The 14409-nt window shown below is 37.3% G+C and overlaps 1 protein-coding gene and 1 non-coding gene across 2 annotated transcripts; both read right to left on the reverse strand.

The window, feature by feature from the left end:
- Positions 1-1214: 1214 nt before the first annotated feature.
- On the reverse strand, positions 1215-1319 carry LOC142162554 (small nucleolar RNA R71). Its single transcript, XR_012693802.1, has one exon. It is a non-coding gene; the product is annotated as a small nucleolar RNA R71 (small nucleolar RNA).
- Positions 1320-11076: 9757 nt separating this feature from the next.
- Positions 11077-13153, reverse strand: LOC107761017 (2-oxoglutarate-dependent dioxygenase 19-like). Its single transcript, XM_016579172.2, is given in 5 exon segments — positions 11077-11609; positions 11702-11728; positions 11730-12030; positions 12328-12563; positions 12777-13153. Coding segments are annotated over 5 exon segments (1074 nt in total). The 5' UTR covers positions 13032-13153; the 3' UTR covers positions 11077-11354.
- Between the last annotated feature and the right edge of the window lie 1256 nt (positions 13154-14409).

Raw genomic sequence — 14409 nt, forward strand, 5'->3', positions numbered from 1 at the left:
TCTGGCCAGCAGTTAGGTTCTATTTACTATCTATGCTATGCTTGGGAAAGCCGTGTTTAGATTAGAAAAGAATTGAAGAGAGCATGATCTTAACCCTTAGGGGGAGCGGATTTGTGGTTAGGATAGGAATATACCTAGTCACCGTGATTAATTAAATCTCGTGATCTTAATGCATTCTTAATAGATTGATTTCATAGGAATATAGGCATTAATCTATTGAGAATAGGTGAGTAGTACTTCAGGAGAAGGCTATGAGAGCATTTATCGATTAATTAGCAACCATGAGTGAATTATACGAAAGGGAGAGTTAATTAGAACACAATACGAATGGTGAATCGATCACAACCCTGGAATATTTGTCTCTACTGAATACACAACAATCAACTCGTTACTTGATAACTTAGTTATTATTTAGAATTGTAGTATAATATAATCATATTATTGGACTTTGATTTTAGCTGGATTGAATAACAATTTTAGTGATTTAGTGAGTAGTTTACACAAGTCTCGGTGGGTTCGACACTCAACTTATCATTATATTACTTGTCGACCACGTACTTGCGTATGCGTTTGGGAGCAACAAGTTTTTGGCGCCGTTGTCGGGGACTTGAATATTAAGTACTTGCTAGTTTTTGCTTTAATTGTTTATTTAGTCTAGTCTAACATTACTTGATTATTGCTCAGATCTCAGGAACTTTGATTGAATGCGTAGGGTCAGAAGCCAGGACCGACTTCAAGGCTTTGATCCTGAACCTGAGAGAACATTTCACAGGAGGTTGAGGGAAGCAAAGGATACGAATAATATTCAGGCACTTGTTCAATTTCCTGTGGACATGGCAGAGGAGCAACCTATGGCTGTTCAGGAGGTGGCGATGCCCAGCATTGCTAATGTCACCTCCAGTATAGTGAAGCCCAGGATCACTGGGCACTTTGAGCTGAAATAGAGCATGATCCAGTTACTTCATGCAAACGGGCAATTTATGGGTCTTCCACACGAGGATCCACAACAGCATATTCTGAACTTCTTGGAGATTAGTGATACTTATATCACTAACGGGGTCACTCCAGATTACGTGAGGCTCACACTTTTTCCATTCTCTCTATTAGGCGAGGCAAAGCGATGGCTAAAGGCAGAACCAGCTAACTCCATCACATCATGGAATGATTTGGCAAGAAAATTTCTGGCAAGGTTCTTTCCTTCAGGCAAAACTGCAAAGATCAGAAGTGAGATAGTGGCCTTTAAACAGAAAGCGGGAGAATCTTTATACTCAGCTTGGGAAAGGTTCAAGAGGCTACTTAGAGAATGTCCTCATCACAATCAGACGAATGAAGTGTTAGCTCACACTTTCATAGAAAGGCTACATGCTGAAACAAAGATCGTGGTAGATGTTCCAGCTGGGGGTCAAGTATTGGAGAAAAGCTTTGACGAGATATATGCATTATTGAACAAATTCTCCAAGAGCAATCCGGATTGGCAAGGAGAGATGGGCAGACACATAGTGCAAAAGTTTGCAAGGGTTCTTGAGTTAGATGTCGTCTCAGCATTATCAGCGCATATTTCTACACTGACCAATCAAGTCAACCAGATGAACTTGAGTATCAACAAGCAACAAGCCCAACCAGTGCAACAAGTTCAAATATTTTGTGAAGTATGTGGAGAGGGTCACATGAGCAATCTATGCCCAGCAAATCCAGAGTCTGTATATTTTGTGGATAATGCAAATTGAGGCCAAACAAATTAGTATGGGGACACTTACAATCCCAACTGGAGGAACTGCCCAAACTTCTCTTGGGGTGGAAACCAGGGCACTCAAAATCAATACAGGCCTCAAGCACCTCAACAACAATATAGACCACCTCAGGTTGAACAACAAGCGAGTCCTAGAAATCACCTTGAAGATATGTTGAAAAAAATGATGGATGAACAACAAGCCCTTGCCACAACAATGAGAAATTTGGAGCGTCAAATGGGACAACTTGCCAGTGCTCAAAACACTAGACCAGCTGGAGCTCTTCCAAGTGATACTGAGCCCAATCCTAAAGCTCAAGTCAATGCAGTTACCTTGAGAAATGGAAGAGCACTAGAAGAAGTTCCAATGAAAAAGAAGAATACAGATCATCCTGAAGGAGAATTAGCTCCCAAGCCAGTTGAGGGGAATGAGAAAGATGATAAATGACCCAAGCCAGTAATTGAGACTAGGCCACCGCCTCCGTTTCCACAAAGACTGCAGAAGCAAAAAGATGATGCCAAGTACAAGAAATTCCTAGAATTTTGAGCCAAGTGAGCGTGAATCTGCCTTTGGTGGAAATTTTGCAGGAAGTGCCTAAGTATACAAGGTATCTCAGAGATATTGTGGCAAACAAACGAAGACATGCAGAGTTTGAAACAGTTGCACTTACTGAAGAGTGTAGTGCCAGAGTTCAGAGTAAACTTCCTCCTAAGTTGAAGGATCCTGGGAGTTTCACAATTCCTTTGTCTCTTGGAAAACAAGAGGTTGGTAGAGCCTTGTGTGATTTATGGGCCAGTATAAATTTGATGTCATCCTCTTTGTTCAAGCAACTCGGATTGGGGGCGCTTAGACCTACTACAATCACTTTACAGCTAGCAGATAGGTCACTAGTCATGCCCGAAGGAATTATTGAGGATGTGTTAGTTCGAGTGGGAAAGTTTATTCTTCCTGCTGATTTTATTGTTCTTGATTACGAGGCAGATGAGGAAGTGCCCATTATTTTGGGGCGACCATTCTTAGCTACTGGTGGAGCAATTATTGATGTGAGAGCAGGGAAGTTAAAAATGAGAGTTGACGATGAGGAGGTCACTTTTAATGTGTACAAGGCACTTAAGCTTCCTAAGCATTATGAGGACTTGTGCATGATTACTATGGTAGAATCGAAGGGGATAAAGCAGAGTCCTTATGTGAATTATAGTGATCCAGATAGGACAACTGAGTTAAAGGAGGTCGTGTTTCCAGCTGAGCGTGTAAAGATGATTGGGAAAAGAGCCAGAGATGAAAGAGGAGACCTTCTGAGAGCGCGGAAAAAGGCTAGAATTCATGGGAGAAAGAAGAAGAGAAAGAGCCCAACCTGAACAGAGTAGCAGAGTCGTGCCACGACTATAAATAAAGCGCTTGTTGGGAGGCAACCTAACCTGTGTACCTTTTATCTATTGATTATTTCTTTTTACTGTGTTTTGTGTTGTTTTTTTTGCAGAGTAGGGGAAGTCTGAGTACCCAAAGTTGAAGTTGAGGATCATGTTTGATCTTAAGTGTGGGGTCGTCCCAGCCCTTAATATTGAGGATCATGTCTGAGCTAGGTCTGAGAGGGTCTCAAGGAGTATTTCTCACCCTTGTTTTAATATTTCTCTACGATCATGCATCGAGGACTATACATAATATAAGTGTGGGGGTGGGGAAACTACTTTCTGAAGTGTAATTGTATAAAACTATTTTTTTATTTAGTTTTTCTTTTAGAACTCGTAGAAAACATAGTCTAGGTAAAAAAAACGAAAATTGAAAAAAACAAAAATTTAGAAAAAGTTCAGACTTTTCCCGACGATGGATCTTTTGGATAATTTTCTTGAGGGATAAAGTTCGATTAAAAATACCAAAAAGATTTTTCTTTTAGGATAGTTAGGTAGTATCCCTTAGTTTTCTTTGGGCGCCGGTTCTTTTCCAAGAGTGTAGCTCGAACCGAGCACTTTTAATTTCTTTTTAGGAGTAGTTTAGGAAGGAACTGAGTCGTTCTGAGATACTCACTGGCATGGTTGATATTGGCACATTAGGCTATGACATACATTATGTTTTCCCGTGTATTTGGTTTGAATTGTAAAGCCTAAGTAAAGTAAATAGCCTGTTTTGTGACGCCTTTTCTCAGTTGTCTGACTTGTACGCCGCATAGTGCAATGTTGCTTAAATTTCTCATTTATTTGTGCGTGCTTGACTTGAGAGTTAAACATAACCATCTTGATTGAGTCATGTGCAATGTGTGTGTGAGGATTTGTGATTTTATGTGCTATCCTGTGTAGTCTAGAACTTGCCCCTGTGTTAATTGAAGCGAAATTGTGAGTTGTTCTAATCTCGGAGATGGCGTAGGCATTTTCTTGCTTGATCATAGATGTGCTTGTCACATAAAAGTAAAATTTTCTGTTGCTAGCCCCTTTGAGCATATAGACCTTTCTTTTGGCACCCACATACAAGCTATACTCCTATTTTGTTCTTAATTTGATATTGATTGAACCTTTACCTCCTAAGGCACTTAGTCACTAAAAGAAGCAAGGTGAGATATTGGGGAGTAGCTTTCGAGTGGAAACATGGAAGGGCTCGTTGGTGCACTAAAGTTGAAACCAAAAGTCACTAGTTGATGAACTTTAATGTATGGAGTGTGTGAAGAAAAAAAGAGAAAGGAAAAGAAAAATTGCAAGAAAAGAGAAAAAAGAAAATATGATAGTTCAAATAATGTAGAAAAACACACACCTCCAATTCTTATTGATTTGTGCTAGTGACAAAATAGAGAAGTGCTTAAGTGAAAGGAAGGCTATGTTGTATATGGCAAGTGATTTGGTTGAGAAGAATATGTGCATGAAGTGTAAATGTAGTGTATTAAAGTGCTTAGGAGAGTGAGTTACTATTTCTAAATATATCCTACCCGTCCCTTAGCCTACATTACAGCCTAAAAGTCCTAATTGATCCTAGATTTGGCTAGCTTAAATTAGTGAAGATATACACTACGGGCAAGCTTATGGAACGACCATGGGATGCATATGAATTCTTTGTGAGAGTGAGCGAATTTTGTTCAATTGTGTGATGTCCTTAAATTATGTTCAAAAGCATATTTGAATCTGTGGACCAATTTATATTCACTCTCGATTTGTTGGTGAGGGCACATGATCTCATGAATGATTGGTAATGTTGTAAACTTTCTTGTTGGGTAAGTGCATAAATTGAGGGTACTAAGTGGTTGCAAGTCGGTTGTGAGGTTGGGTGGTGACAATTAGGTTATTGGAAATTATTGAATTGAAATATTATACTTGGGCTTGCTTAAACGGGAAGAATGTGAATTTCTGTGTGTTCATGCTTGTGTTCCGGTATTGATCGTAGTCAAGGGTATAGAGTGTGGTTAAAAGTTAAGGTGATCCTCTATGATTGATACTTGTATGTAGTTGGGGTGTTTATTAGATAGTCCCATTTCTCGAAGACGAGCAACGTGTAAGTGTGGGGTGTTGATGATAGGCTATAATTATGTATTTTAGTCGATTATTACACTCTAATTTACTGCACTTTAGTTGAGTTTGCGCTTTAATCGCTAATGTTTTGCACTAAAGATGTGTTTTATGCCTTGTAGGAGTGATTCCAAGCTATATAAATGTTATGGAATGAATTCAAGTGATTTGGAGCTTTGAAGTCTGAGTAAAAGCCCAAGGAATTAAGACGGGATCGTGTCAGGGGTCAACTTTGATAGTTAAGAATAAACGAAGACTCGAGAGGGCATATTGCGCACTATCTAGTAAAATACACATAACTCTTTGCTCGAAACTCCAATTTGGCTCCACAAAATATGGTTGGAAACCTAACTCAAAGGGCTACAACGTCCTTCATGTTCCCGAGATTAGGAAGAACTTAGTCTCTACTAGACTTCTTGTAAAGCACGGTTTCAAGTGCGTTTTTGTATCTGACAAGGTAGTGATTAGTAAGAATGAAATGTTTGTAGGAAAATGTTACCTTACTGAGGGCCTTTTCAAGCTGAATGTAATAGTTGTTGAAACTAATAATAAAACTTCAGCTTCTTCTTACTTACTTGAGTCAAATGATTTATGGCATGTACGTTTGGGTCATGTCAATTATAAAACCTTGCGAAAATGATTAACTTGGAAGTATTGCCTAAGTTTAAATGTGAAAAATCAAACTATCAAATATGTGTGGATAAGTATGTTAAACATCCTTATAAGTCGGTTGAAAGGAGTTCAAATCCTTTAGACTTAATTCACACAGATATTTGTGACATGAAGTCAATACCATCTCGCGGTGGAAAGAAGTATTTCATAACTTTTATTGACGATAGTACTCGATATTGCTATGTTTACTTACTTAATAGTAAAGATGAAGTAATAGACGCATTCAAGCAATACAAAAATGAAGTTGAAACGCAACTTAACAAGAAAATCAAAATGATAAGAAGTGATAGGGGTGGTGAATATGAATCTCCTTTTGAACAAATATGTTTAGAATACGAGATTATTCATCAAACAACATCCCCTTACATGCCCCAATCCAATGGAATTGCGGAAATGAAGAATCATTCATTAAAGGAGATGATGAACGCATTGTTGATAAGTTCTGGTTTGCCACAGAACTTGTGGGGGGAAGCCGTTCTTATGGCCAGCCGAATACTAAATCGAGTACCCCATAGCAAAACACAATCCATTCCATATGAAAAATGGAAAGGAAGGAAGCCCAACTTGAATTATTTTAAAGTGTGGGGGTGTTTGGCAAAAGTGCAAGTTCCTAAACCCAAAAAGGTAAAAATAGGACCTAAAACAGTTGATTGTGTTTTCATAGGATATGCGACTAATAGTAAAGCATATCAATTTCTGGTTCATAAATCAGAAAATCCCGACATTTATAATAATACGGTTATAGAATCAGATAATGCTGAGTTCTTTGAATATATATATCCATATAAAAAGGAATGCGAGTCGATTGGTGAAGGATCTAAACGACCTCGGGAAGAAACAAAAAAAAGTACATTTAATCAGGGGGATCCAAGACGTAGTAAACGTCAAAGAACGTCTACTTCGTTTGGACTAGATTTTGTGACTTTCTTATTGGAAAATGAGCCTCGAACATTTAAAAAAGCTATGTCTTCTTCGGAATCATTGTTCTGGAAAGAGGCAGTCAATAGTGAAATAGAATCCATATTGAACAACCATACATGGGAATTGATTGATCTTCCTCCTAGAAATAAACCTTTGGGTTCTAAATGGATTTTAAGAGAAAAATGAAAAATGATGGCACTATTGATAAATTTAAAGCAAGACTTGTTGTCAAAGGGTATAGACAACGAAAAGGTCTTGACTACTTTGATACATACTCCCTAGTTACAAGGATTACATCCATACAGATGTTAGTAGCATTAGCTGCAGTGTATGGTCTTGAAATTCATCAAATGGATGTTAAAACGGCCTTATTAAATGGAGAGTTAGAGGAAGAAATTTACATGGAACAACCTGAAGGGTTTGTGGTTCCAGGTAAAGAAAATAAGGTATGTAGACTTGTTAAGTCCCTTTACGGACTAAAACAAGCACCCAAACAATGACATGCGAAATTTGACCAAACAATGTTGTCAAATGGTTTTAAGATAAATGAATGTGATAAATGTGTGTACATTAAAATCACATAGTCATTGTTTGCCTATATGTGGATGATATGCTGATAATGAGTAATAACATTGCCAACATAAATGCTACTAAGCGTATGCTAACTAGCAAGTTTGATATGAAGGACTTGGGAATTGCAGATTTAATTCTGGGGATTAAGATCCAAAAGACTCCTCAAGGTCTGGCATTGTCACAATCTCATTATATTAAGGCAATACTTGAAAAATTCAAGCACTTAGGCTTTAAAGTTGCAAAGACTCCAATTGACGTGAATCTTGCACTAGCAAAGAACAAATGCCAAAGCATATCACAATTGGATTATGCTCGTGTGTTGGGATGCTTAATGTACATCATGAATTGTACAAGACCAGATATAGCTTGTGCTATAAGTAAACTAAGTCGATACACGAGCAATCCAGGCCAATCTCACTGGATGGCAATGAAACGAGTTTTGGGATATTTAGAACATACCCAAAACTTTAATTTGCACTACAGTAAATATCCTGCGGTGATTGAAGGATATTGTGATGCAAATTGGATCACTGGTTCAACTGATTCGAAGTCCACAAGTGGATATGTATTCACTATTGGTGGAGGAGCAGTATCTTGGAAGTCGTCCAAACAAACATGTATTGCCCGCTCTACAATGGAGGCTGAGTTCATAGCCTTAGATAAAGCCGGTGAAGAAGCTGAATGGCTCCGGATTTTCTTGGAAGACATTCCATTTTGGCCCAAACCGTTGGAACCAATATGCATACACTGTGATAGCCAAGCGGCAATTGGAAGGGCTGGGAGCGTTATGTATAACGGTAAATCTCGTCATATACGACGAAGACATAAAACCGTTAGGCAACTTCTCTCTAGAGGAATTATCACGATTGACTATGTAAAGTCAAGTGATAATGTGTCGGATCCACTTACAAAAGGCCTAACTAGAGAGGTAGTTGAGAAATCATCGAGGGGAATAGGACTATGGCCGAGAACAAGTCATTGTGGCGGTAACTCTACCTAGAAGACTGGAGATCCCAAGATCTAGGTTCAAGGAGATCAAACAAAGTCATTAATGACGGTTTAACATTGTCAACAAAATTTTTTTTAGTCCATTCTTGTGATGAGACAATGTTCAGTACCAAGGATAAAGCATTAAGGCTTTTTAATGATTTCTAAATTTGATACAGGGTATATCAAATAGTGTATCTACGGGATGACACGTTTACGAATCACCTATGTAAGTGTGAAGTGTTAGCCGCTTCAAGGAGAATTTTGCAAGGCCAATTCTCTACGCACTTGTGAAACCAGGCAGTGTTCATGGCTGAAACGAACACAACAATGAGAACCAAAGACGGTTAAGAGATTGATTGTGTGACTTATGGTTGTCTAGGTATACACTAAAGTTCGACGGTTCAAATATATCAAATCTACCGATTGACCGAGTATATCCGACATAAGTTCACTACAGAAAGTTCAAAGGGAAACCTACTTATCCAGATGCAATTAATCCTTGCTTGCAAATCACACAAGTTTTTCATGCATACTTCCGTGATATAGCCATCCCCATTCATGTGGGGGATTGTTGAGTTTTTGTTTAAGATGAAATAGTCTTAAAATTAGAGTGAATGGGAAATGGGATTTGGATTTGGATTTGGATTCGGATTTGGTCAAATGATCGATCGATTGATTAATTTTTTGGACCAAATTTATTTGTTAATAGTGAATATTAACGTGATATAATCCGTGTTTGTAACGGATGTTTTCCAATTCGTGTATTGTGTTGCAACACTAAGCAATAAGCAGCCTAGTGCACCTCCTACAATGGTGCAAGTGCTCTTCCCACCAAGCAAGTGTACATTCCACCATGTAAGTGCTTCCTCCATGATAGCCTAGTGCTTGTTGCACCATGGAGGGGGCGGATTTCTCTCAAATAACTGCTATAAATAGAGCATAAGTTGGAGAGAAAGAAGAACACATCGGAAAAAACACTCGAAACACTCTGTATACACTTAATATACACTCTGTATACACTGGATATATACTCTGTATATACTGGATATACACTTTGTATACACTGCGTATACACTGGGTATACACTGCGTATACACTGGAAAAACGAATTGCAATCTGATATTCTCTTCAATAAGAATTCAACATTGGCTATACTTTGCATTCCTTCCTCTCAGAATTTCCATTCGACTTCTGAGTTGTCCTCCTTATTCTGCATTGTTTTTAACTACAAACAAAACATCCATAAGTGTGATTTGCTGCCGAACTTTGTGTTCGCTGAAACACTGGGGTTTGAAGTACCGCTACACCAGTGTGTAATTCGTTCTATCCTGGGAGGAAATAATCTATAACCTTGGATACTAGGAGGGGATTAAATTCTTTAAGGAAACACTGTGAATTCAATGGGCTCAAATTAATTTCTATTTTATTTATATTTACGTTTATAAGCTAACGTTCTAATTTCCGGAATCATTATTTACAAATACAGACAGAAAAACAACAGCACTTGCCTCACTTGAAAACATATGCATGTAAATCAAAATGATATGCCAACCAACGTAAATTCATTTGGCAGAAGGAGTAATAAATATAATCTTTAATACATGTCATTCCTTAATTACCATGGCATGCATTTTTTCCTTTAAAGATTATCACAGAAGTAATTTATTCACCCATGAGAACTCACGCATATGCTATAGAAAAAGAAGTCATTTTTAACTTGTATAGGAAACAATAAATCTGAAGCGGCCCTTCAGCTTTTCAATTGCAACTAAACAACGGTTAGGAACTTGTTGGAAAAGTTACGTACCCACTTGCATCGGGCGAATTAAGGACTTTTCCAAACTCCCATTTGGCCATTTGTGTTTCGATTAGGCGCCATAATGCCGTTTCTTAGTCAGATCAGAAAAAACCCAAACTTAAGAAATCTATACTTTGACAGACCAATTGCCAAAAAGATATATCGACAGAGAATACATGTACAAAATGGGAATATAGAAAATTTGACAACACGGCTACTTTTTCCATATTGATGACGCCAATAGTAATCACACTGATGATTATTTGGAAGTATAACCAAAATGAGTTTCTCCAGCAATATAATTAATCAACAGTCACAACTTTTCGCATTACTGTGAACATCACCCATGCAGCTCTGTAAAAATATGGACAAAATTGTTAGAGCCACTAAATTATACGAGAATTTCAAGTCAAATAGTTGCCTTGATTTTCATAAAGCACTAGCTTAAAACTTCAGTGACAAATAAATGACATTTAGTATTCATATCGAGTGCGTAAAAGGCACTTTTGTTTGCATCCTGGAATACATCGTTCCAACATTCATACAGTTCCTCTCTGAATTTTCCTCTTTCTTGTTTAGTCTCCAACAAATAGATGTTAAGATAAACACAGAAAATAATTTAAATTCCTTAAGATTGTTGGTATTACGGTGTTCGAAATCAGAAAAATAGAACTTAGAACAAAAAATGCAAAAATAATTCCGAGCCCACTGAATACACAATATGTCCTTAAGGAATTTAATCCCCTCACTGTTGCCCAAGGTATACGGATTAATTCCTCCCAGGATAGAACATAATAACTATTCTGTGATAGCGACACTTCAAATCACAGAACTTCAGCTAACTCAAAACGTAGCAAATCACACTTGACACTAATGTTTATTTAGAAAATAATGCAACAATATAGAAAAGAGGGGAAAAGATTTCAGATTTTCCATTACTAAGAAATGAGCTCAAACCTCTAAATTTATAGACAAAGGAAGAGTGAGATGGGGAGGTGCAATCCAAAAGGTGCCTCTTCCATTTCCCATTCACACCCCTTAATAAAAACGCAACACACCAAGCTGCCCTTTTTTATTGTTCCATTAGCCAAGCTTTGTTCACTATTATCTATATGAGAAGAATCTCATCAAACACTTGGAAACAAGAGCTCAGTTCCCAAGGAAAAGAAAGGGAAAAAACACTCAGTTCCTTGAAATCTTGAGTCTTTCCAAGCAGGACTTCCCATCAAGTTGGTTACTCTGTTGCAACTCCAAGTAATCCCTATACTTCATTGGAATATAAGCTGCTGCGCTGTTTTCATTATCTACAAGTGGAGAAGCTGGGCTCACAATTGTTTCCAGTGATGGACCGTGAGCTGTGGCTATTGATATCCTCGTTACTTTGTTGTTCACCACTGCTCTATGCATATTGCTCTTGTATTTTCCATTACTGAATATCTAACATGATAAAGGACGTATCATTAATCATCATATTTTGAGCCTCAAAGTAACTTGTTATTTATAAACCACTATAAAGGGATTTAATTTACCTCAAGATGGTCGCCGGTGTTTACCAAATAGAGAATTAGGTAGGGCATTGACATTAATCCATTTGCCTTGATACTGAACTTGGAGACCTGAAACTTGGTTCTGAATTAGAAGTGTTAAAAGGCCATGATCTGAATGGGGTGGCATCCCCATTGTAAGTTCAGGTTGAGGACAACTTGGATAGTAATTTCCAACAAAGATTTGAAGGCCTGACTTCAAGTCTAGAGCTTTGTCCAAGAAACTTTCTTCAAGCCCCAGGCTTTCTGATATACCTCCTAGTAACTTTTTTGCCACTTCCCCTATTTTCTCACAATACTCCGATATAATATCCCTATTAAATTGACATTATCAGGTCAACAAAAGATAATTGTCCATAAAAAGTTGAATTAGTAACTGGAACATAAGGTCAGATTACCCAAATTCTTTACATTGTCAGGTATATGTATAATGTAAGTTAATTGACAAACACTATCTTGTACTAGTAAGGACTGACATAAGAAAACTGAATCAAGTAAGGTAAGAGCCTCTGATATTATATTCGTTTTCCAACTTTGGACAATTCAAATAGCAGTCTTCTTAATTTGATGACAATTCCGCGCAGATGAGGAGTAATGTAATAGATGGATACCTGTAGCATTGAGGCTTGGTGGGGGAGTGAAAATGAGGATGAACAAAGACCTTGAGATAGTCTCTCCAGAAGAAGACATTTTCTTTAGAGGCATTAAAACTTGTCCCACATCTTATAGGATCCAACACATGTTTCCCAGCATACTCCCGCTTATCTTCCTCTGGTAAGTTGAAAAAATCATGTGTGCAATCAATCACAGCCTTCATCAAATTTTCTGATATGCCATGGTTCACTACCTGCAGTTTTGCACACCCAATTAAATATTCTCTAGTACAAAACAATTTGAAACGACCATACGAGTCAGTCTCCTTTGTTTTTTTTTTTTTTTCTTTTCTAAACTACAAGGAGGCAAGGAAAGGGGAATGAATACAAGGTGGGGAATCGAACCCTCGCCAATAAGACAACCAACTGAGCAACTAAGATTCTCGAGTCATTCTCATAATATGTACCATGAAGAAGCCCCAATCTTGACAAGCTTTGCTAAGGTTGTGGATGGCTATGGAACGTTGATGAGGATCACCCGAAGTGAGTAGAGAAAAATCAATGATGGGAATTGAGTTTGAATCATCAGGGTCTGTGGCAGAGGAGTCACCAGGATCATTTGTAGAGTGAACGTAATTAGAAGGTATGAAGTGGAGATCAGGTGAATCAGCTAATTGTTTGATGTTGGGTGGTTGAAGCAGTGGAGCAGCTGTGGTTTCCATCTCTGTTACTGGGTGGAGATAAGCCCAAGTGATGATAATATTTGCTGTCTACATTTGATTGTCATTTATCAAGATATTTTTTTTGTTTTATGTGTCAAAGTAGCAACAGAAGTTGTGGAAAACATTTTATTGAATGACAAGTGTTTGTGCACTCTATTATATATATATAATTGAGGGCCTAAGAAGCCAGAATTTTTATTTATCTTTTACCTCAATTTTTGTTTTTTGTTTTTTCTTCCCTTTTCTTGATTTATATGCTACTTAAAATAATTCAAAAGTCACCTCATAAATTCTCGATCTAATTGCACTTGTTCACTGCTATAATAATCATCCTAAAAGTCACTATCAAACACACGGTTAATCTAACCGTTCATAATAGGACTCATGCTTCTTCTTTGGCGTTTCATCTTCAAAATTCATAATGAGGTTTTTCTTTTAATGTTTACTTGAACTACATATCATTATAAATATTTTAGTTATGTAATTTTACTTCAACATCACTTTTGTTTCATCCCCTTAGACTTCAGTCAACTTCTTATCCTTTAGTCATTTTCTTCATTAAGCCTCTTCCTTATACTCCCTTCAAATTTCCTTTCCGTCATGTCATTTACATATTATATAGACCTTTACTTCAATATGGGCCCCATCATTCCTCCTCAATAATATGCATCTCGAATTTTAGTGTATGATAATGAATTGATGTTCCTGACGCCGCTTTGGATGACAAAGGTCTCTGCACGAGATCGTCATTCTACTAATAAGTGAAGGAATAAAGAAGTGATCATGACATATTTTAGTGTTCGATGGAGATTTTCTTTTTTTAATTTATCTTTCACTTACCCTCCTGTAATTCTTATCTTTATCTATTATGTACTTATTATGATTTTCCTTTTATATTTCCATGGTTGTACTTGTGTTTCGGGTTCAAATGTCAAGATAGGATCTTATTGCTTGACTGGTTTGGTTTTCATTGGATGTTAAGGTTCCAGTATATTTGTATGTTTGTGTTTCGCTGAGTTTATGTGCCCACTTCATCAGGATATTGAGTGGCTACTGAAGGTATTCTTAAAGTATTGACTTTGGTTGTGATAAACAATTTCTCATTTCTTCCCTTGAAAAAATCACAAAATGCAAGATCCTTTGAATCTTCATATTTCCATACTTGTGAGGGCATTTGAAATATTTAACTTTCTATTTTTCAGTTAAACACGTTTACGCTTTAGGGCACCTTTTTATGACCAAAATGCCAAAATCTTTTTTCTCTTTTTGTCTTCTTCATTTCTCAGCCTTAGTTTTTTAGTTTTAATGATTCTTTAAAATCAGATCACTAATGCGTTCAGTCTATTTGTTATCAATCTATCTATGTTATTTGGAAGTT

Source organism: Nicotiana tabacum, chromosome 7 (assembly GCF_000715075.1).
Source record: "Nicotiana tabacum cultivar K326 chromosome 7, ASM71507v2, whole genome shotgun sequence".
NCBI lineage: Eukaryota > Viridiplantae > Streptophyta > Magnoliopsida > Solanales > Solanaceae > Nicotiana > Nicotiana tabacum.